Source organism: Phaenicophaeus curvirostris, chromosome Z, assembly GCF_032191515.1.
Source record: "Phaenicophaeus curvirostris isolate KB17595 chromosome Z, BPBGC_Pcur_1.0, whole genome shotgun sequence".
Lineage (NCBI taxonomy): Eukaryota > Metazoa > Chordata > Aves > Cuculiformes > Cuculidae > Phaenicophaeus > Phaenicophaeus curvirostris.
Window position 1 is genome coordinate 24,025,763 of NC_091431.1, and position 24,813 is coordinate 24,050,575.

The following is a 24,813-nucleotide window of genomic DNA, read 5'->3' on the forward strand; positions in this document are numbered from 1 at the left end:
AGAAAGAAAATTAAACTGTTTATGGACATAGCTGTTTTTATAGCCCTTCTGGCAGAGCTGAAGCTGCCAGTTAACGAAACAAAGATACAACCACTGAAGTTCTGGATCTTTGAAAGAGATCAATGTACTTACAATGTCTGTTCTGACTGGTGGTTGTTTGGATTGAACCTATAGGATAGAAGCTGTTCAATGTCTGCCTTTGTCAATCCTCGTGGTTTGGCTTCTCCAAGACGTTCTGCCAAATTCAGCAGTGCCTGCAAAACACGGAAACCAAATATTTAAAAATCCACTGCTTAAACAGGCTCTGGTTCCACTAGAATTGATGCTGATATTACACCTCACTACCCCACCTGGAAGGCACAAAACACCCTCTCCCCTACAACAAAACCCTTACGAAAAGTCTTTCAGAATTTAGCCATCTTTCTAATCACGTAATGTATTCTCTTCTGGGTTTCAAAACCTCCAGGACCTAACTTCCAGTTAGTCCTGTGGCTGCATACACAGTTACATAAGTATTTTACTCCTGAAGGATCCCCTCAGGAAGGATCCCATTATGAAATTAATAGTGCTGGGAAACAAAAATTCACAACAAATTTGCTTCCTAAGAACACATGAATCTGGTCTTGTAAGAGAAACCAAGAATTTAAATAGGCCAGGTTCTGATTCCTACTCTACTATCTTGGGCTAGCTGAAATGAAATGCAGCAATTTTATTCTAAATCTGGAAATCTGAAAAACAAATACATACCATCAAACTAAGTACTACTTTTGCTAAATTTTATGTTAATTTTCTACAAGCCAAGCATTGCAACTAAAAGCCTCTCATGCCAATAATTTCACTGTGTCATGTATGTACCTTGCACTCCTTCACAAGAATCTAGGGAAAACATTACTACAAACATGACGGAGAACCAAGACAGAAAAGTTAAAAACTTGGTGCAAGCTGCAAACAGTACTGATCAAAGAGACTTCTAATATAGTCAAACCTCAAATTCTCAGAAAAAAAAATGTTATGATGCTTCTGAACTAGCCTATAAGTTATTATAAAAGATGCAAAATGAAGGGTTGATGACAACTGTTTAAAGAGAAATCAAATAGAATCCAATAGTCTCGGAACTAGCAAAGACACAATAGCTGGGACTGTCCCTTAATTATTTATGATAAAGAGGGTTCTATTAGGCTGGTGCAAAAATAATTTATTTCTTTTTACAATTTTAAACTGTGGAAACTGCTAGCAATATCAACAAAGCATTTAGTCAGCAAGTGGAATCATCCACTACAACTTCCTGAACCTTGGTGTAAGCATCACAGCAGAGAAGTACTGCCAGGAAACAAAACAAAAGCACCAAGAACTGCAATGGTTATATTCAATATTGGTCAGTCAAAAAGGACCAGTTGCTCTTCGTGACAATACCCAACTGCAAGTTTTACAAACGACACAGCAGAAGCTGCATGAAGTGGTTTATGAAACTCTGCCTCATTCGGCTTACTCTCCTGACCTCTCTCTCACCAATTACAACTTTTCAAGCACCTCAAACACTTCCTGAAAGGTTTTCCACAGCCAAGCAGCAGTTCAGTGTCTTCAAAAAATTAATCAGTTCCAGGATTCCAGGATTCTGTAAGTGTGCTATCAAAATAGATAGGCTTGTTTCACGTTGGCAAAAAAAGCATAGATTCTAATAGTTCTTTCAATTCATAACGTTTATTCTTATCTGGGATATACTGCTTTAAAGTTGATGGTTAAAACCAGCAATTATTTTTGCACCGATCCAATACATCTATAGATGTGTATTACTGTATGCAGCCTCTTGAGGCCCAAGAAGAAAAAGCAGAAAATCAGTTTTATAAACACGATATTTAGATTAATTAATCCTATTACATTAACATTATTTGTTTAAACACTGTTCTGCGAAGTAATGCATATAAAACCAGTTACTTACCCTGTTCTTTTGAAAGTGCTTCAGTTCTGTTTGATATTTAAAATCCATTAAAATTCAAAAGGAGAAGAGTAACATATAGAATATAAAAGCTGAACAATTTAATGACTATTTAATGACAATTTTTTGACGGTAGCATTAAATTTCCAGAGGGCAGACTTTGATCTCTTCAGAAGGCTGGTTGGTGAAGTCTCATGGGAGACAGTACTCAAGGGCAAGGGAGCCCAGGAGGGCTGGGAGCTCTTCAAAAGGGTGGTCCTAGCAGCTCAGGAGAAAGCCATCCCCGTGGTCCGGAAAAAAAGCCGGCAGGGGAGAAAGCCAGCTTGGTTGAATAGAGAGATCTTGAGTGATATCAAGAAGAAGAGAAATGTTTATGGCCTCTGGAAGAAGGGACAGGCCTCTTGGGTGGACTACAGGAGGGAAGTGAGATTGTGTAGGGAAAAAATCAGAAGGGCTAAGGCTCAGCTAGAAATTGGATTGGCCAAGTCAGTGAAAGATAACAAAAAATCTTTCTACAAATATATAAATAATAAAAGGCGGACTAGGGAGACCATACAGTCCCTATTGGACACAGAAGGAACAACAGTAACAGGGGATGAGGAAAAGGCTGAGGTACTTAATGCCTTCTTTGCCTCAGTCTTTAGTTGTAAGGAGGGTTGTTCCGTCTGTGTACTAACCCAGGAGCTAGAGGAGCAAAATGAGGCTCCCGTGATCCAAGAGGAGGTGGTCAGAGCCTGGCTAGCCCGACTAGACACCCACAAGTCTATGGGGCCGGACGGGATTGACCCAAGGGTATTGAAGGAGCTGGCGGATGTGCTGGCCAAACCCCTTTCCATCATCTTCCAACAGTCCTGGAAGACTGGGGAAGTCCCACTGGACTGGAGGCTGGCTGATGTTGTGCCCATCTACAAAAAGGGCCACAGGGAGGACCCAGGAAACTACAGGCCTGTCAGTCTGACCTCAGTGCCAGGGAAAGTCATGGAGCAGGTGATCTTGAGTGCTATCATGAAGCACACGCAGGAGAACCGGGTGATCAGGCCCAGTCAACACAGGTTCACAAAAGGCAGGTCTCGCCAGACTAACCTGATCGCCTTCTATGACAAAGTGACTCGGCTGCTGTATGAGGGAAAGGCTGTGGATGTGGTCTTCCTGGACTTCAGCAAAGCCTTTGCCACAGTTTCTCACAGCGTTCTGCTTCAGAACCTGTCAGCCTCTGGCCTGGACAGGCACACACTCTCCTGGGTGGAAAACTGGTTGGATGGCCGGGCCCAGAGAGTGGTGGGAAATGGTGTGAAATCCAGCTGGAGGCCAGTGACAAGTGGGGTTCCCCAGGGCTCAGTGCTGGGTCCAGCCCTGTTCAGTGTCTTTATCAATGACCTGCATAAAGCCATTGAGTGCACCCTTAGCAAGTTTGCGGACAACACTAAGCTGGGTGGAAGTGTTGATCTGCTGGAGGGTACGGAGGCTCTGCAAAGGGATCTGAACAGGCTGGACCGCTGGGCAGAGTCCAATGGCATGAGGTTTAACAAGGCCAAATGCCGGGTCCTGCACTTGGGGCGCAACAACCCTATGCAGTGCTACAGACTGGGAGAAGTCTGTCTAGATAGCTGCCTGGAGGAGAGGGACCTGGGGGTATTGGTTGACAGTGACAGAACATGAGCCAGCAGTGTGCCCAGGTGGCCAAGAAGGCCAATGGCATCTTGGCTTGGATCAGAAACGGTGTGACCAGCAGGTCCAGGGAGGTTATCCTCCCTCTGTACTCGGCACTGGTGAGACCGCTCCTCGAATACTGTGTTCAGTTCTGGGCCCCTCACCACAAGAAGGATGTTGAGGCTCTGGAACGAGTCCAGAGAAGAGCAACAAAGCTGGTGAAGGGGCTGGAGAACAGGCCTTATGAGGAGCGGCTGAGAGAGCTGGGGTTGTTTAGCCTGGAGAAGAGGAGGCTGAGGGGAGACCTCATTGCTCTCTACAACTACCTGAAAGGACGTTGTAGAGAGGAGGGTGCTGGCCTGTTCTTCCAAGTGACAGGGGACAGGACAAGAGGGAATGGCCTCAAGCTCCGCCAGGGGAGGTTTAGGCTAGACGTTAGGAAAAAATTCTTTACAGAAAGGGTCATTGGGCACTGGAACAGGCTGCCCAGGGAGGTGGTTGAGTCACGTTCCCTGGAGGTGTTTAAGGCACGGGTGGACGAGGTGCTGAGGGATATGGTTTAGTGTTTGATGGGAACGGTTGGACTTGATGATCCGGTGGGTCTCTTCCAACCTGGTTATTCTGTGATTCTATGACTACTACCCTGGAAGGGTGGATTCTGGGGAAGAATAATAGACAAAAAATAAACTAAGCACTTCTAATACCCAGTACTGCAAAAAAAAAAAAAATCCAAAGGGACGGTTTCTGCATTCTGTTTTCACAGGTATTACATTTATTTGAAAGAAAAAAGAAGGATTAAAAGCAAAATATAATGACATTTTATTTATTGCTTGAGCTAACACCTATTCTTTCAAGGCAACTGTAGTTTGCACACCAACCTCATAGTTTTCCACCTCTCCGTCTTCCACATCCAACTCAAAGCTGAAAGCTGGTCCAACTGCAGGCGGCACTGGGAGTATTGATCTACCAAGAAAGCGAACAATGAGAAGGTTCAGCATTTGGCGGAAGAAAAGCACTGAAATGTCCGGCAGAGGAAGTTACCTTTACTGATCCCTCTCAAATAAATTTTCAGAGCTGGTAAAAAAAGTAAAGTTTGAAGTAAAAAATAGACATTTGAAGTGAAAGAGTCAAATGAAAAAGCTAATTCTGCCACTTTTTGATACTGAGAGTGCTGCTGCCTTTTTAATTGCATGCATGTCTCAACTGACACTTCCAACCAGGCTAGAGCTTATCTCTTGATTATTACAGGTTTTACAGAGAGCTAAAACTGACAATGAATTGATATTAAGGTTTTAAATACACTTTATTCCTTTAAGTTCTTTTAAATCATCAACAAAGATAAGGAATCCTAAGCCTACATGGCTCTCCAACTCAAAAGCTTTGCCATTTTGTAAGCCTGAAACACAAAATGATGATAAACAGGATATCCTACTGGACCAATGAGAGGCAAGAAAGAGATGGCTTTCCTTTTTTATATTTGGCAAGTGTTTTTAGCTCCCAAGATAAGTCCTTTGGGTCAAAAATGCACAGACATGGAAATCATGAATTCACAGCACTAAAATATACTAAAATCCCACTGAAATCATCAAGAACTACTGTGCTACATTGTGTCCTCAATGAACAGGTAAGAAGCTATATCACTCTCAATACTGTGTGCCAAGATTTGATTATTTCCTTGTCAATGTCATCTTTGCCACATCAAAATAATCTTTGTCTTCCAAACATTAAATACCTATTTCCAAACCAGAACACAGAAGAGTAATAAACCTCATGCCATACACCCAAACTCCCTGCAGCGGGTCTATGAATACACACTATTCCTAAATGTTAATTGTCCTGCATATTTTCCAGAAATACCTAATCACAGGCAGATCAGAAATTCAACACCTGTAACAGATTAGCAGTTCAGCCAATAAAGTGTAACACATCACAGAAAAGCACTCACCCTTGTATTTCATATAAGAACCAAACTACATGAATTCATTCTTTAAGAGAAAACTCCTAGGACTTTACCCTATAGTGTAATCATGCCTCTCTAAGAGCATCCAAGAACCAAGTTTTAAAGTCTGTTGAAGATTTTAGGAAGATTTCAGAACAAGAGGCTACTATGCGTCAAAAAAACTCTACAAAACTGCATTGGACAAAATTGCTCACCTATATTTTTCCTTGCTCAAGGACATAAGTTATTCAAAATAGGCTGAAAGATTTACACAGAAATGGAACTTCCCCTGCTCTCTAGGACAGCTGAACTATGCCTGTTCTCTGGCAGAGTCCAAACATAAAAAGTGCCATGACTACTGTTGAAAGTCACATGACTTCTAAATAGCCTACACTGAAGCAAATGTACTTTGAACTTACAGCACATAAGGTAGTAGGCTGGGATGGTAAGGATGTGGTGGTAATGGCTGCTGTGATCGGTATCTGCTGCGCCCTGTGAGTCTTCGAGGCATAAAAGGTGGGTAAGGCTGCAAGAAAGAAGAAAATAAGCTTCAGCTGGAACTCATGGAACTGGAACTCGCATCCAGTTCTGTGCTCCCCAGCACAAGAGAGACGTGGACATGCTGGACCGAGTCCAATGAAGGGCCACTAAGATGGGACCGGAACACCTCTCCTACCAAGAAAGCCTGAGAGAGCTGGAATTGTTCAGGCTGGAGAAGAGAAGGCTCGGGGAGATCTCATCAATGTATAAATACCTGAAGAAAGGCTGCAAAGAAGACTGAGCCAGCCTATTTTCAGTGGTGCACATCTGACAAAACCAGAGGCAATGGGCACAAACTGAAACACAGGAGGCTTCATCTGAATATCAGGAAAAACTTCCTTACCATGAAGGTGACTGAGCACTGGCAGAGTTTGCCCAGAGAGGTTGTGGAGTCTCCACCCTTGGAGATATTCGAAAGCTGTCTGGACATGGTCCTAGGCAACCAGCTTTAGATGGCCCTGCCTGAGCAGGGGTTGGACCAGATGACCTCCACTCTAACCTCATCCCATCTGTGAGTCTGTGGTCCAACATTTTCTTTTCTTAATCATCAAATAAAATGAAATCTGAAGATTGAAATCCAATTTCAATAGAGCATTCTTAAAAATATCCAGGCTAGGTTCAACTGTAAAAGAACCTCAGCCTCAATTCAAAATGATTTCTATCAATAATCACACCATTCCACATGAAAAAGCAGCAGCATACCACAGAAATCCTTGCAAGCTCTTGTGTGCTTAATCTACATGAAAGTTGGTTTGGGAAACAGGAGCTGGAACTCAATTTATTTAGTAACTGAAATTCATATATGCTATTGAATTAATCTTTGAAGGCCTTGAGAGTTGGTTGTTTTTTGTTTTTTTTTTTAAAAAAAACTTCTCTTTTTTTTTTTTTCAATGAAATTAAGAAAACACAAAAGCCTAAGAGCAGCAATAAATAAATCCCTCTAACTCTACAACAGAAATATTATTAATAGGTAGCCACGGTCATACATAAATTTTAAAAATGAATATAAAAACAATGCAAAAGAGCCAAGGTCTTTTTCCTGAAAGACCTCAAACTAGACACAGCAAATGTCAACTTCACTTTGTGAATTCTGCAGTCCAAAAATGTAACTAGAAACTGTTGCAGTCACTGAACAAGAGAATCAGAAATGCAGCCATTCCATCGCAATTTTTATAAAAATAAAACTTCATAAAGATTTAGGATTGCTTTACAAAAGACCATATGATTACTTCCAATACAACTCTATTCTACTCTTCATTGATACACAACCCAGAACAGGAGCATCAGAGAGGACAAATGCCATATAATCCACAAAACCATGGAATCATGTTCCTTACATACTCTAAAGCCTGAACTTAGAAATCAAGAAAGCCTCAGCTGAACCAAATATTTGTGATTAGACTGTAATTCATCTAACAAGCATACTGAATAAAAGAAAAACAGTCTGTGGAAGTTTTTAAGCATCTTGGTCTCCAGAGTGACTCAGAGCAAAGGAAAACTTTACTGAAAATCTGTACACCTTTAGTCTGAGTGGAGTATTTTTTTTTTAAATGGTGCAGACTTATTTGAACCTTTATAAAAACTGCAGCAAGCAAGCAATGATTTCCAGAAGACTAATTAAAAAGAAGTTATCTGTATATTCTGTAGTTACAGGGCCTAAAAATTTCATTCTTATTTAACATTTTAAATAACAATATCCTCTAAAACCTTCTCTCAACTTGATGCACATACTGAATATTAAAAAAATAGATTCTATATTTGACTTCTAGTTATTTCTTCAGGCATTACACAGGCAGGAGAAGTTTTAGAAAAGGTAAAACAAAAAAAAACCCCAAACATGTAACAAAACCTCTCAGGACAAATATAACTGCAGACTGAAGATCCTAGAGGTAGCACAGATACTGGACACACCACACAAGCACAGAATTCGGCAGAGTTTACCCTGCACCAGGTTTAATTTCTTTTGTGCTGCTGCAGCTGAGCTGCATGTGAACCTCCAGAAAGTAAGCCTGGCTGTTTTTATAATGGTACAGTCTAAATTACAGAAGCACTTTATACAACTGGTTGCAAATAGTCCGGAGAAGGACTGTTTTTAAAGCATTTTAGCTTTCCTGACTTTTGGAAACTCAACATATGACAAAGAACTAGCTAACGGTTATGTCAGCTTTTCTAAACTGTAGAGATTACTTTCTGCAGTTCAGGACTGTGCGGCAACATGGAATGTTTAAATAACTGCAATGACACTCTGCAGATAACATTACCTCAAACCATTTGCTGATATCATTAAATTATCTTTAACTGCATTAAAACAGGCTTAAAGAAAATACCTCAGTATGCAGATACAGCCAATAGTGGAATACAACTGCAAGAAGTGCCACTTTTCAACAAAATGTACTATATGATAAAGATCAAGAATGTTAATGTGGCATGAATGAGAAGGTAGCACAGAATACTTACTACACCAAATGACATCTCCTGGTGTAAAGGATCATGGGCTAAGAACTGTAAAGGAGCTGAGGAAGGCAATGCTGGTGGATGGGCTGAGGGAGGGTATGTAAAACCTCCTACAGGAAGATGTTCTCCAAGCAGTTCTACTTCATTTTCTATCCTTTGAAGAGGCTAGAAAATAAGAGATAGGCTTTGTTGCAATAACAAAGATATGATTTTTGCCCAATAAAGAATTGCCATCCCCACTGTATATTCTGAGCTGCTCTGGTCGGTTTTAAGGCAAAAAAAAAAAATTACAGTTTCATGTAGTAAGTTCGTGAACAATTCCTGTGTCATTAACACTACCAAAAAAGCAAAAGACAACACTACACAGTTGATATAAATTCACCTTTTCCAGCTAGCCATGCTTATAGACCAGGAATTTATGCGGTCTAGCAAATATAGGAGTGGCTGTAATTTCCTGTGTCTTGCATTTTTCAGGACAAATATTTGCTCTCCTTCTTGCCAGGCTGCTCTCATTGTACAACTATGTGAGAGAAAAAAATAAACAACCATAGACAAGAACTGAAATTGTGCCAGAAAAACTGAAAAGTGGTGACTCCAGTGGATTAAACTCCTAATGATATTCAGTAATCAAGCAGATGCTTTCCTAGAAGGGTCATGCAAGCAGTCCCACACACAGTCCACAGGTTTCAGAAGGAGATTCCTATTCAGTTTTGTAATCTAGTCAACTGTAGTACGTCACTCAGACCCAAAAGGGCTCAAGAAATAACCAGGAACTGTCATTGTTTCATTAATACACCTTTCCATTCCTGACACAGAATTCCACAGTTTCAAGAAACTCAGCTAAGAAAGCCACCTTGTGAACCAAAGGAATATTCTCTTTCCCTGTTATGCAGAGAAAAACTTTAAACATGAAGTATTCTTAGACAATTAAGATACAAGCTTTTTACCAGAGCTGAAAATTCACAGGCAATCCTAGTCAATAACCTAAGTAAGCAACACAAGTTAAAACCTGAGCCCATGCACTTTCCAAAGGGAAGTCTTATAAACATTACCACTGAAAACCATATTTTCCCAGCTGTTCTCCCATCATCAGAGTGACTACAAACGCTATCCGCTCCCGAGACAGGGTATGGAGAAATCTCAGCAGTGTCTGTAACAACTAAGATGTTTTCTATTTCTGCATTAGTGAAATACCAGCATCTTCCAGTCACAAATGGGCAAACAAATGGACATGAGTATACAGATAATCCCACAGTAAGAGCTATAGGCAAGAACTGAAAATTCAAAATTCAAAATCCAAAACAGGGTCACATTCTTCCATGTTTGCACAGTCTTTACCACTAAGCCAAGTCTGCTTAAGCAGAAGGCATCAATAACTTTCGTAAGTAGAGACAAAAAAATGAGAAAGAGGACTATAGGCTCCTGAATCTGCCTGGATCACCTAATGTCATTATGTTTTGGAAAACCACCGGTCATTTAAAAATTAACTGAGAAGTAATAAAGGAGAAGAATTTAATGAAAGTAACATTCAGTGCTTTCTTCTCTCTCTGCTAAGTTGTTCTCAGAGATCACCACTGCACTACAGAACCTCTCCTGGATTCTCTTCTGCTTCCTAGGAAAGAGATGCCTGAAGGAGCAGTTGGTGAAGAAACACACACCTTTTTGACACCAGTAAAGGCCTATGGAGAAACAGCACAGACAACAGCTAGCAAAATCTGAGGAGAAACACTGTAAGTTGAAGATTATTTTTTCATCTTCGCATAAGTGGTTACAGACTTAAGGAAGCATATGTGAAAACAAAATAGTAGTTTAAGCAATATCCTTCTGTTTCTTCAATAAGGTATCAGTACCATTTGCCCATCCAGCCCCACCAACTCTACAGAGAGAGGGCTAAGAAGCATTACTTACCGACCGTGACTGCTGTGCTTGAAAAGGAATAAACTGTCCTGGAGGAGGCAAGTGAGGAGGGTGGTGTGGAGAGATATGAGGAGGATGCAAAAGGAATGGATCACTAGAAATGAGGGGTGGAAATGCTGCATATGGTACAGGTAGATGCTGGACTGAGCACGCCTGAAGCATCTGAAATAAAATAAAAATAACATTTTTTTTTTCCTAGCACAAACACTCACTGGAAATACCTACTTAAAACAAAGCAGTTCTCTTGCCTCCTTGGCAAAGCTTCCAAAGCACACGCAAATAGCAACTCATTCAAATATATAAGGAAGAGTGATTAGTACAGAAGAGGCTCTAGAAGTACCATAGTGTGACATCTGCTAGATGCAAAGTAGCTCTCGCTTCCCATGAGGTCAGTGAAAGTTAGGGTTATCAATACTCCGGGATTACACAGACTCCCAAGTGATAAGCAGATACATTTACCCTACTTGATTTTATTTTTCCCACATATCACCTTCAAAACAACATGCCAAAATAACAGCCTTACAATCATTTTATGCTCTAGGTGAAGCTGGGGGTCTCCAAGCTGTCAGACTGTACCTAATATACCAAGTATAATTCATAAACTTGGCTCAGTTCTGCACTTTGAGGGGAGTCTCATGCTCAGAAGGAAGCTCCTTAAATGACAGCTACTGTGGGAAATAGCCTTTTTGACCTTCCTCATACAAAAGCACCTTCAGGCACTAAAGTTTGAACACTAATGTGATGAAGGCACTGCAGGGGAACTGGAACTGGAAGCAGAAGTGTTAAGTTTTACTCCCATCTTTCAATACAGAGGAGCAAGAAAACCTGAATTATTTTCTTCTTGCTCTTTGGTCCATCACCAGAATGTCAGGCATTTGTTACATTCTTTACAATTAAAAAAGCAGTTAATAAGACACTTGTTATCAAATCTTATGAAGAAAGAGGACTCGGTTTTGATCTCTTGCTTTTTCTTTTTGGTCCTGTCACACAACATGTAACGTGCATACTGACTATAATGGCATAAAATGGTAAAAAATCTAGTTTAAAATCACTGTACAGTAGTGGAGGTGGAATTATCACCTCAATTTACTGTGATTATTACTAAACAAATCTTTACACGCAATGAAACAGTAGCAGATTAATTTGACCACTATTTTTATTTAAACGCTATTCTTCACCCTTAGCTACTACATAATTTTTCTAGAAGAGAAATAAAACAGGCAAGTGTTTCCATTGTTAAAATACATTTTTAATTGTATCTTACTAAACTGAAAACATGAGTGAAATAGCTGAAAATAAATTTGCAGGCAGAACATCACATATCCTTCCATAAAACAGGAGTCACTTTGGGGAACATATTTAAACAGGTTTCATCCCAAGATCCTGTATGTTAAAGACTACCATGGACCCAATAAATGCTTGGAATGCTCTGTACTATGCCCATGGCACTTCTTAAGTTACAGCAAATGAGGCAAGTGGAAAGAATTGAAAACTACCTGTTCCTCATTCAGGCTTTTGGAAAACTTCTGTTTGAACATACGCTTCAAATTAGTTTTAAAACTGATTAAGGCATTTCATAAATGCCACTTGTTTATTTTGTAGCTACACATGCAGTGAGACAAACTAATACTGTAAAAGTCACAAAAGGATACTGGGAAGTTCACAAATGAAGATGGTGAGCAAACTGACGTGCTGGACAGCCAGGCTACCTTCCGGATGCAGTATTACAGGTTGAGGAAATAGGCTGACAGAAACTATGTGAAGTTTAAAGGCAAATGTGAAATATGGCAGGGGAAGAGAGTAAGTCCATGGAACAGGACATTTTGAAACTGACTGGATGGTGAGTAGATTTGCAAAAATAAAAATTGGGTTCGGGTGGATACATCAAAGGAGTTGCATACTGGCAGTAAAAAAGGCCTACTGTAGGCTGGGCTGCATTATTAACAATGCACCTGGAGGGCCCAGTGAAGTGGGACCAGGCTGCAGCAAATAAAATTCAGTCAGAGAGACAGTTCACTACAAGGACAGTCAAACACAGGAGCAGTGGCTTAGAGCAGTTGTGGAATCTCCATCCTTGGAAAGTGGCACTGTTCTTACCAAGTGACCACCAGATGACCACCAGAGCCCTCTCCCTAACTTACATTATTCTGCAACTCTGTGACATAACAGAAGAAAGTGCTAAGTCTGCCTGCTGACATCACATATACTCAATCTTCATTCTTTATAGAATCATAGAAAGAATCATAGAATCACCAGGTTGGAAAAGACCCACCGGATCATCGAGTCCAACCATCCCTATTAAGCACCAAACCATGCCCCTCAGCGCCTCGTCCACCCATCCCTTAAACACCTCCAGGGAAGGTGACTCAACCACCTCCCTGGGCAGCCTCTGCCAGTGCCCAATGACCCTTTCTGTGAAAAAATATTCACTTGTATTGCATTCATTCTCTCAACACACTTGATTAATTGTTGCATAATCAATCTAAACAACCTGGTTACTGCTTTATTCCTGTATATATTTAAAGGACAGCTGCATTGTTGAATTACAGTTTGAATTGTACAGACAATATACCTGTTCAAACCAGAGGGTAAGATTAGATGCTGTTTGGATTTCCCTAGGCCCAAAATAGTCTTAGCATTTTCTCTTTTGTTGTTTCCTAGGACATGTTGCTCTCTTCCCTTGCTGAATTTACTACATATGTATTGTTCCAGTCTCTGGGTACCCATTCTGAGATTGGTTTACCCCACTATCACCACTAAATAGAAGAAAAAAGTTCTCTCATCTTGCCTCAGTTATATACACTGATTCACATAACAGATTTACACCAATTTGAAAGGTAAGGGGAAATTCTGCTCACAAATATTCCAGACTAGTCAGCAGTATGCTGCAGACTTTGTTTTCTCTCATGGGCATAAACAGCACCTAGGCAAGATCAATACAGATTAATCTCCCTCTTCAACAAGCAGCTTAAAGAAATCAAGAGTTATGTTTCACTGTGTTCATGTCCTCAGGCCACAGAAAGTGCAACATGAAAAGTTCACTTACACACTGCAGGCAAATACATAGCTGGTAGATGCTAATGCTTATACCAACATTATAGATGTTTACTGGACATTGCATATCCTTTTGATGTACCATACTACTATGCTAGAAATAGGTGAGGGGAAAAAAGCTGTAACTCTTGCAACAGGTTCTGCAACCTTCTTCTGTACAGCTGAAACTTCCTGGGGCACACTTCTTCAGCCCTGGCATTTGTTAGTACGTAGTGATGAAATTTCCACTGAATGGTTGCAGCAGAATGCTATGACCTGGAAAGTAGTATCTCTGATCTGATACATAAAAATTCAAGAAAAAATTTGAAAAAAATCAAACTGTTAAGTTTGTTTGAACAGTTTGAACTGTTAAGTTCAGCCAGTCAAGGCACTTTATTTCATTCCCAGAAAGGTACAGGCGCTTATTTTTAGTGATCTTTCAGGATCTCAATATTTCTCAAGAAGCAAATCGACGTTAGAACATCAGAATGTTTTGTATATAACCAGTCCCCGAACAAGTTCTCTATGAAGATATTTTTCTAAGTAAGCTGCCAAATAAAAGCCTTAGAAACCTTCCTCTTACTAACCGAGAGTATGTAAAATAGCTGCTGATAAGAAGTCTCTTCATAAACTAGCATTTATTTTGACTAAAAAGCAATCACGACTCTATACTGTAGTCATACTCTATAAAGATAGTAGGCAAGTACCATAAGCTTACCAGCTGTAAGGCCTACATTGCTATACCACTGTGACTTAACACAGATTAAAAAAAGAATGCCTATTTCCAAACAATTAAAGCCACAGAGACACTGAAGCCCCAAGGTGCTATGTGCAAGATGGAAGCTGTGTAATTAGAGATATCTACTTACCGGGGGAGGCACACTGCAAACTGGAAGATGCTGCCCACTGAACACCACTGAGCACCCTGGGACCTGTTGTGCACTGCAGGCAGGGATATGCTGGCCTGTGCAAAGCGGTATCCCATGTGGAGCCACATTTGTAACTGTGTATGAGACAGGAACCGCACCTTGATGGATCTGCAGCAAAAAAAAAAAAAAATTACTAACTTAGTGTGAATTCATAACAGTGTTGTACAGCACAGTGAGGAAGATAACAAGCTTTTACCCACACATCAGAAAAAAATATACTCATAAAGAACATGTAAAAGGAGACACATGCTTGTAATTCCTTTTAATTTAAATATTCTTCTCAATGGAGTATTACTTACTGATTAGCAGTTTCTAGTCAAGGCCAAAAGGGATCTCAGCTCAAAATATTAAAGCTTCCAAGGAACCTTAGAGTCAACTCAGAAGTACTGCGGTTTCTATTAAGCCTGCCCTCCCCAATACCAAGTTCAGTCCTTACAAAATAAGAAGGCAGCAATTCCCACATAAATGCTAATCCACAAGTAGCTAAAGAATCTTCCAAGCTCTGAAGAGGCTGATTCAAACAGAGACTTATCTGTAAGGAACAAGAAAAATGTGTAGATTTTCTTTTCTTTCAAAGAAACTTATCTCTGAGATTCACTCACAGACCAAGACTTGTGCTAGGTTTCCTAACCTAAATATGACAGAACAGCTAATCAGATAACTGTAAAGGAAAAGTAAATATGACTATGAAGCAGCAGAGCCTAAGTACCCACATTTATATTAAGAAACAGGCCCACATAATCCAGTTGTCTAGCTAGTGATATTCCCTAGAATTGGATTACCAAACTATTATCCAAAAGTATTCTGGACTTATAAACCACTTGGGTTTTTAAGTCAGGTTTTTGTTTGTGCTTTTTCCCCCCAGCTCTGTTTGGGTTTGCGCTTTTTCCCCCCACCCCGCCCTCTATGTTTGTGTTTGTGCTTTTTCTAAATCAAGAAATCTCTAATTCTCTAACAAAACTGTAAAGGCTTAAGTGTCACAGAGCACAGAGTAAGAAAAGGTAATTATTTCAAGGAAGACCCCCCCTTCCTGCCTTATTGGCTAAAATGGAACCTTCTTGCTTAAAATGGAACAAGCAACAGTAGTATCATTAGGAAAGTGAGAATGAGTAAAGACAGCTAACCTACTGAACTGGTGGTGTACAATTAGAAACAGAGGCCAAAACAGAAAACAGATCACTGAATAGAACTTAAAATCTTAACCTGTGTATTATTAGTGACTGAAACCAGTCTCTGCAGAGACACTGAATTTCATCTGGTTCTGGCTCATGTACAAAAGTTGGGAATACAGTGCAATGCTGGATGCGATTCTGAAACATTTACTACTCAGAGTAATAAAAAAATGAAATCTCAAAATCCTTATGACCTTGAAGTATAAAACATCACCACAGGAGACTTCAGCAAGTCTGATAACACTGACTTCTGATCAGAGATGATGCTTGGAAGGCAGAGGCAGTGAGATAGAACAGCTGTTTATCCAAGCTTGTCATGATGGAATCTTGCAATAGAAAGGAAGTGCACAGTTTGAATTCTTGAGATGCTACAGCAGTACAAGTGTTCATCAGAAAGTAAGGTTGTGAGATGGCTAAAATACCTTCCACTCTTGAACTTCATACCAAATACAAATACTTCCTTACTGAGACTACAACACAGGAGTGATATGCACCTGCACTGAATGCAAACCAGTTTTTAAACAAAGGTGTTAGTTACACTATGTACATGAATTTTAAGAAGTGGACATTTAGATAACCGGTTCTATTTCCCAGTTCACAACTATGTAGCAACTAACACACTTGTACTGCAGCCCGCTGATTTAACAAACAACGGTTATTTCAATAGGACAACTTCTTTTACAGGTCCTCAGTTACAGAACTCTATGCCAACTGCTGTCACGGAGAGAAATTATTTACTTTCAGGACCAACCACGTCTCATTTTTTTCATGTCATTGAAGGAGGAACTGATTAGGTTTGGATGGCTACTTTGGTTGTGCAACAATACTATCATGAGTTCTGCTGTCAAACATCCAACCAATTATACACACTGTAAATTGAACTCCTATATAACATATTTTAACAATTTAAAGACTCCTAAGAGGTATTTTACATGAAATAGAATGCATTCTTAATCATCATATCACATCTTTATCATGTTAGTTTATTTCAGAAGCAAAGCGATAGCATTTCAAAGGTAAGAGTCGGAGGCCTCCAGAACTATGCCAATACATGCGCTGACAAATTGTTAAGTATCATTCTTTACTAAAAGTCTGGACTTTCAATTTGGTGGTTTTGGTCTCCCCCCCACCTACTACAGTGTTTCATACACCAATAATAGTCAAAAGAAAAACTTCTTTAAGAAACCAGATTTGAGGAGGAGAGAGATCTTGAAGATTTGAGAGAAAGAAACCCAAACTCCACATCTTCAAAACCCCTAAAGGTGTACTCTAAAACTCTTACTTGATCATGAATGTCAACCATCATGGCATTCTGCTGTGGTGGGTGAGCAGCTCGGTGGAACATACGAGGAGATACATTCGGCGGGTGAAAGGCTCGGGGCTCTTCTATTGCTGGCTGCTGTCCATAAGAAAGATGGTGATAGTTTTCATCCTGGCTGATGGAATTATGTCTAGACAAACAATCTCTCCTTGTTCTCTGACGTCGAACTGGAGGACTGGAAATGCATTAAAAAAATATAGATTACTTAAGTGACACAAATCACTTTTAATAACTAAACCCAAAACAGAATCAAGTGTCAAATATTTCACACTGGAAACATGTTTTTAGATTGGAAACATGTTTCAATGTTTTTAGATTGGAATAAAACTTCTTACTAACAAAACTGCTAGAAGCCTAAGAGATGACATTTTTTGGCAGCATAATAGTGCTTAATAGAGCATAGTTTAATGCTGTAAAAGAAACCAGGAGAAGAACTCTTATACAGAATGGCATTTGGAATCTTTAGTTACATGATCACAGATTTCCCAGTGTCCTTGCACCAGCCAGGCCACAAAAAGACTGATGACTTAGTGATGACAGACAAAGCAGTAGACTCCTCTGAAGAGGCAAATGAATTTTTCAGTTCTCATGTGTTCACTACATAAAAGAACACCTCATAGAATTCCCTCTACAAGATCTCAGAATTGTGACTGTGGTAACCTTTCATTTTCAGAGTGAATAATTGTTGTGTAGATCGATTTAGACCAAAACAACCACTTTTTTTGAGCAATTTTTTTTTTTTTTGAGATCTACAAGTGTAGGCTTTGATTATATATTCTTACATAATTGTGTACTGCTACTATCTTGAACCAAGAAGACTTCTATAAATAAGACCACCTCAGGTTAAACACAGAAAATCACACACATACAAGTAAAAACCTCCCTATTAGAAGTTTTGATCAAGTCACTTCTTATTTATTTGGAAGGGGAAATAACTGAAAGAACAAACCCACTCCCAGTACTTTCATCACCTACCATCCAATCTCCACCACATATACATGAAAGGTCCCAGAGGCAACAGCACATAAAATCTGCATGGGATGAAAAGGTTTCTTACTCATGGAACAGGCTGAAGGAACCAAATTGTAGAAGAGACAAGAAGGGTCTGTGACCGTTGGAACATGTCCTCTCCAACAGTGTATGGAAAAAACCTTAAGATTCTTCACTCTCACTATTCCCACTGCTATTTGATTAAAATTAAACAGATCTGAAACCTGATGGCAAATGCTATTCAGGTACTACCCTGTGTGATACAATGTCTCAAGCCACATTTTTCTGCCCTACCTCACAGGGACCACATGTCCAAACACAAAAAGCTGTGTTTTCTTCTAAGCACCTAGAACCTAAATTTACAGTCTTACTAATGTATTTATCTTAGTTCTAGTCTCTGTTCCCAGAGACTTTCTTGCATTCTCCATCTCCTATTACTAGTATGATACACACGTGTTACATTTTCATTTGTTAAAACCAGTATATATGATTTCTATCCACTGAGCTACTACAGCAAAAGATGTTTTATTTTTTGCAGTACTAAGGTTACCTTAGTTGCTATTTCCTGCTATGAAACAGAAATGCTCTAAATATTTTAAAATAAAATGTCTACGTGAGGATTTTTGCTCAGAAAAACTGCAGGAATAAAGTTACAGAATAGAGTTCCAATGTTTTGGAATTAGTAGTAGAGAAATTCTCAAACTGCCATCAGCACTTCAACAAGGCAGCTTCTCATAAAACTGTTCCTACCCAGTCTTTGTCAAAACATCTGTCTGTACTTCTTTATGAACCTAGAATTGTAAAGCACAGCCAGCAAAAGCTGGAAAATCTTCTGCAGTGTTTTTATTTAAAAATAATGGAGTATCATTTTCTGGAAAAAGCAAAACTGGGTTTTTTAATGTGCAGAGTTATAAAGAAACTACACTTTTCATTCAGCAAAATTCAGAGCATCCAGATACATAACTCTCTGGGCTTCTGGATAATTGGAAATGGCTTCAGAAGAATTGTCAAGACATGGCACCGAAGTATCATTTAACATCAGTAATGAACTTGTGCTTGAAGTCTTTAAAAAAATCCACAAAAAGCCTCCTCTGGTTCTACGTGCACAGTAAAAACAAAGAGACAGGATGGAAGTAGTGACACAAATGCAGAAACCCCTACCTTTAGGTAGGAATAGACATTAAAAGGTATTCATTAAGCAGAGCTAGTATTTGCAGAGCTTTGCATTTTCTAAAAAGGGTGATTTCTTTGCAGTAAAACAAACAAACATTTTCAAATATTGTTAGTTCAGAATTATGTTCAAGACAAGGAGGAAAGGAAACACAGACAAAAGGTGAGTCACAGCAATAGCACAGATATTGCCATTTCACAATGACTGGTAAACACAAATTGTAATGGCCTTTGCTGTTTCACACAGGCATGCATCGTGCTTTTACATTCATGTTTTACCTGTACTCTAAGTAGCTGGACAAAAATAACATTTTTCTGGAAATTCATAGCAGAAAGCTACCTTCCTAAATGCAACAATTGCTTACAATGAATCTGAAAATTCCCGCAACAAATTCGGGCGTTGTTGTGCTAGGCACAGTGCAAAATCCCTGACACAGATAAGGACTAAATAGTTAATCAGGTAATGGAAAAAATCCAGATACTAAAAAAACCAGCACAGCCTGTGCTGACTAACAAGAGTGAAGTGGTAGAACAGAAGAGTTAATGCTGATGAGTTGGGTCAGAGTCACTACACAAACTACAGAGGCTTTGTGTGCACTTGCCCTATTCTGTTCCCTTGATCTGAACGACCACTTTCAAGTGGAGTGGACCTTTCATCTTCATCTGAAAACTTCATTAACTCTGCAATGGGAAGAGAGAAAACAAAGCAGGGAAAACAGGGAATTGGCTTCAAAAGCACAGGCATAACCTCATCTAGACCATTAATAACAGATGCACCCACAACGATGTTAAGAAATCAAGTTTTGATACATGGGAATAGTTATTAGTTCTAATACAGCTCCAGAGCACCCTAAGATTCAGACTCCTGCAAAATAAGAGACATGTATATGTTGTCCTCCCTAATGACCCAGTTCTAGGAAAGGAGATTTGATGCAATACTACTCTGGAATTGACCTAGAGCCAGCTCAATCGGAACAGTGCACCCAAGCTAAAAAATGCCCCAACTCAAGTGCAGGGACATGAAGTACTTAAACATTCAAATGCTTTTATTTAGAGCAAAAGCAGGTGTTATTACCCAAGAGTAGATGAGATGACTCAAGGAAGAGTAATGCTTTCTGTCCACAATACTAACCTAACAACTCTTCTCAGACTGATGATGGCTCTGCACTGAAGGATCTCTCCATTTGCACTATGGTTTACTTGCAAGACACAGACCGCTACCCTGGTAATACCTAACTGCATTTGAATCTCAGATACTTGTCCTCTGCACATTAGTCTCCAACACATACCATCCTCCTCCTTCATCCCACAGTATATCCAAACTGTCTAGAGTCCACTGTCTGGCATTTAGCTTGTTAGGCACTCAACTTACCGTGCAGAAAATGTTAATGAACATTGCAAAGAAATCCATGTTAGGTTGGGTGGACATCAAGCGGAATGCAGAATATTCTAGGCAACTCAGTTCAAACTATTTTAGGGTTAAAAAACCACACTGTGGACCAAATACCCCTGTAGAGCATCCCTATATCAGTTTGATCAAAAGGCCTAATTTCCTGTCTTCACAGTAACCACTGCAAGTTCACAATTCAACCTTCTCAAACTGTTTTGAGAACTGTGTTTCTGAAAGCCACTGACCGAAAACTTTCAGAGTAATGAACCTGAAGCAAAGATACAGAACTAGTATCTCTTAGAGCCTATTGCCTCAAAATTACTCACGCCTCAGCAGAGTTGACAAATTTGGTTTGTGGAATCAGAAGAAAACCAGTTATTTATTTCTTAAATATTTCTGTTCATGAAAATAATCATTAAAAAGCAAAGACACTTCAATTTTAATACAAACCAAGCCACAATATACCTCAGAAGCAAAGAAAGGGACTGTGTTTTGACTTGTGTTAGATGACTAAGCATTTTTGAGACAGAATGCAAGGCAATGAAAGCTTGTGTTTGGGACAGTTAATTTAACTGGAATACTAAGTCTGTGGCTTTATCCTACACTATCATTCATTCAAGCATCAATTCAACATGGCCATCCAAATCTCTACTCTTCCATGACCAACAGAACTTCTTCCAAAATCTCCACTTTGAGAGGTTAATGAGCCACAAGCTAAATCCAACATGAAATTCTAACTCCTATCACATGTGAATCACACACCCCAGCATCCATTTGACACTACCTAGTCTCCTCACTCTCCCTAGCCAGTATCCCTAATCTTTACTTAGATTGTTATTATGTATGAAAGCAATTGTGCCTGCAGTGAAAATTATGGTATTACATCAGTAATATCTTAATATCTTTAAAAGTACCCTGACGAGAAAGATTTTCCTCACATTTTTCTAAATGCTTATTGCTCTATTGCAGACTGAAAGAGAATCAAGCTTATAATTAAAAATGTTAACAAGCATTCCTTTCCCCAAGTTGCCCATTTACAAATTATAGGATGAGGCACCAATGTGAACTACTTTCAGTAACTTCAGTTACAACTAAACCAACCTACAGCTCAACAGAAATGTTAACATGCTTACCATGTGTGATGTAGCCAATGCTGCCTGAAATACACCTTTCCCTTGAGCTGCTATCAGGAAAATGATGAAATTATTTCCCAATCTACATAGCTTGCTTACCTTCTCCTGTTTCGTGCAGGTGTGTTGCATCGTTCCCCTGAGAAGTGGTGATGGTTAGGTCGAGCCAACGAAGGCTGCCTATTTGATGTCATCTCCCATGGTCGCATTGGTGGTGAAGGGGCTGGTGATGTGGCTGTGTAGTCAAACACTGAATGGGAAAGGCGTTGTCGCTTGGGACTGGGACTGTCTTCGCTCTATGCCCGTGCAAAGAAAAAAAAAAACAACCCAAACCCCATCTCCGCATGAGTGGTGAATTACAATCCATACTTCAGTATTGCTTTGCAGCTAGCATTAGGAAGGACTTACTGAAGACTGCACTAAACCACCATGAACTTAAATACCTGCAAGTAGTTGCCTATTTATTATCTTTTTAACACAGATTTGTGATGGCTCCCTAACCACTAGAAGAATTAATACTAAGTTATATTTTAGCTCCTTTAAAAAACAAAAACTCTAGCATCCATGCAAAACCAAAGCTACATCAGAAAGGAGAAAAATATGAAGAAAATAAAGCATAATTCATTTGACATCCCTCCTGCCCTAGCATTTACAGGCTGCAGAAGCATCTTCACAACAATCAAATCTGGTTTTATTAGTAAGCAGATGTCACAGAGAGTTTACACTCTACATTGCATCCCTTTTCTATCAGGCCTGTACTTACATAGCTAATTAGACACTTGCTCTGAACTGCAGCCTATTAAGGTGCTTCATTTGAGGCGCTCAGGGACATGGTTCAGTGATTGATAGGAATGGTTGGACTCGATGATCCAGTTGATTCTATGATTCTTCTTCTACTCAACAGCAGAATTATGGTCTACTTATTAGTATAACAATGGTAACTGAAAAGTACTTACACATAACTTGAAAAGAACCCAGATCACCGATCTCTGATTAAGCCTGTGCTCTTTACTAAAATTCTGCAGTGACTACATAGTGCCTTGTCTTCAGTGCTAGAGATATGAAGGCCATTAATGTCCACATAATGTTCTCCTAGGTGGTTCTGAACGCAAGTAACTACCTCTTCTCCACACTGTCTGTTCACACTACTGAATCATTAAATAGAACTGTCACTCTTCGCAGAAGTTCATACAGATGCCTGTATCCAGCAGTGAATGCAATAACCATCCCTCCCCTTCAAACCAATATTCTGTCAAAATTATAACACAGCAGGCTGTTAACAAGCTTAATTTTCTGAAAATACAGAAAAAGTTCTGCAGAGCTCACCAACACAAACTACCACACTGGATCCATCCACGAGTACGAACATCACACAAACTTCTACGACAAAACCACTCCTGGTCAAAGCCAAATTGTAATGTTTTGCTGCTCACCAGCTTGTCCACTCAGCCCAACGATTCCAGTTCAGTCCACAACAGCATTATTTTAATTAACAGAAATCAAGCCAAATTTGCATTTAATTGCAGATAGCTGATGCAGAGAAAACGGAAATTGTCAGCAAGAGCTTTGTATTCCTAAAACACTCCTCTCAGAGCCTGGTAACCCAGATGTCTTAGAGGTCTTACTTCAAATTTACCTGTTGCCTGGACTATGGAACTATTCTGGTTCTCAGCTTTTCAGGGGCTTGTAGTTTTCAGAACACTATTGGTTGCTTCTTGGTAGGTTACCATTGACATATAGCTTGTCCTCCAGTGTTCTTTCCAGTGAAAGCACACTCTTTTTTAACACCTAAAAGTTTTGTCAAGACATTTAAGAGGAAAAAAAAAATCGTTTTTCCTCTTTTTTGACTTGGTGCATTTTTACTAAATTTCACTCCTTTTCAGACCCATGCTTTCAAACATTTCAACACAAATTGCAGTATTCAAAGAAACCCCCAAAACACCAACATAACCTAAATAAATTGGAGTATCCATCTGTCCAATGCAGAACATGGTTTTCTTAGGGAAGCAAGCTGATGATAAATGTATCTGCTTCTTACTCTAATTCTTGTAGCTACTTAATGAACTGCACTTGAATTTTACATACAAAAATAGGTCAGAAGATAGATATTAAAACTAAAGGTTTGTTAAAGTATTACATCCAGGCAAAGAGTGACTCTTCCAGAAGACTGCCTGCTCTCAGGACCACAACACTAAAAAAATTTAACAGCTACCTGAAAAGTGTCTTGAGAGCAAAGCTTCTGTGAAAATATATATTTTGTTAGGTTTCAGAGAACCTTATCAAAGGACAACTCAAAAAGAAGCCATGCTATATTTGTTCTGCCATTCAGAATTGCTTATTTAATCAGTTTTAGTATTGTGATAGAGCAAGTCAGAAAGAAGAGTGATTTGTTGCCCAACTTCAACCTTTCAGTGTGGGAGATTTTTTTACATCATGATGACTGAAGTCTATTAGGACACACAGGTAATAAAAATGCAGGTAAAGAAGGTCTGCTGGGGTCCTGCGAGCATGAACGGAGAAGTCAAATGAAGAAAGGAAACACTTGGTTTAGCGAAGCTGGCAGAAAACAAAACACTGAAACAAAAAACCCTACTGCTGTTCCACTACATTTTATACATGGCTTTGACTGGGGATCTCCCAGATTTAAATCTAGCACTTTTCCCAAGAATTAACACTAATATGCCCTGCCTCACAGAAAGCGGTCTACTTTGGAAAACAGTTCTTTTCTTATTTTTCCTTTTGTAAGTGGAGCATATCACTTAAAAAAGACAGTGGAGACGCAAATTGCTAAGTAGTTAGCCTTCATCGCCACTCTAAATTGCTAACTCACACAGCTATTTCAAACTCCATAATAAGCGCTAGCTGCCTTCAGCACTAAGCAACTGTATTGTCACTCAAAATTTTTCCCATTAGAAAGAAAATAAAGACAAAATCATTTTTAGAGCTATAAGTCTAGATTTAAAATGTAATTACATCTTCCTCTGTACTGAAAAAGAAGTAACTCAAAGCCAAGCCAAATTTATTTGCAAACAGATGTCATAAAAAATCCCCAACACAAACCTAAACTAAAAGAAGACTTGGTGTTTCATCTTAGTTTTTATTCAGAAACAATTCTAATGTGATAATTGTAGCAAGGCAGTACTTGTATGGAGGAAAGTATACGGGGCTAATGAAAAACACATAACCTATATAATTTTTGTTTTCAAGTCACTTTCAACAAGCCTGTAGAACAACTAGATATT

General features: G+C 39.4%; 1 protein-coding gene across 4 annotated transcripts in view; it reads right to left on the reverse strand.

Annotated features, from left to right (window-relative positions):
- Window positions 1–24,813, reverse strand: part of RNF38 (ring finger protein 38) — a 110,175-nt gene that overhangs the window by 8,113 nt on the left and 77,249 nt on the right. For all 4 annotated transcript variants that reach the window (XM_069879983.1, XM_069879986.1, XM_069879985.1 and 1 more), the window contains 8 exons: window positions 21,674–21,867; window positions 16,853–17,066; window positions 14,339–14,506; window positions 10,428–10,598; window positions 8,523–8,684; window positions 5,945–6,051; window positions 4,465–4,549; window positions 133–254 (listed from right to left, as the gene is read on the reverse strand). In XM_069879983.1, the coding sequence (XP_069736084.1) occupies window positions 133–254; window positions 4,465–4,549; window positions 5,945–6,051; window positions 8,523–8,684; window positions 10,428–10,598; window positions 14,339–14,506; window positions 16,853–17,066; window positions 21,674–21,867 (1,223 nt within the window). The remainder of the gene's footprint in view (window positions 1–132; window positions 255–4,464; window positions 4,550–5,944; window positions 6,052–8,522; window positions 8,685–10,427; window positions 10,599–14,338; window positions 14,507–16,852; window positions 17,067–21,673; window positions 21,868–24,813) is intronic.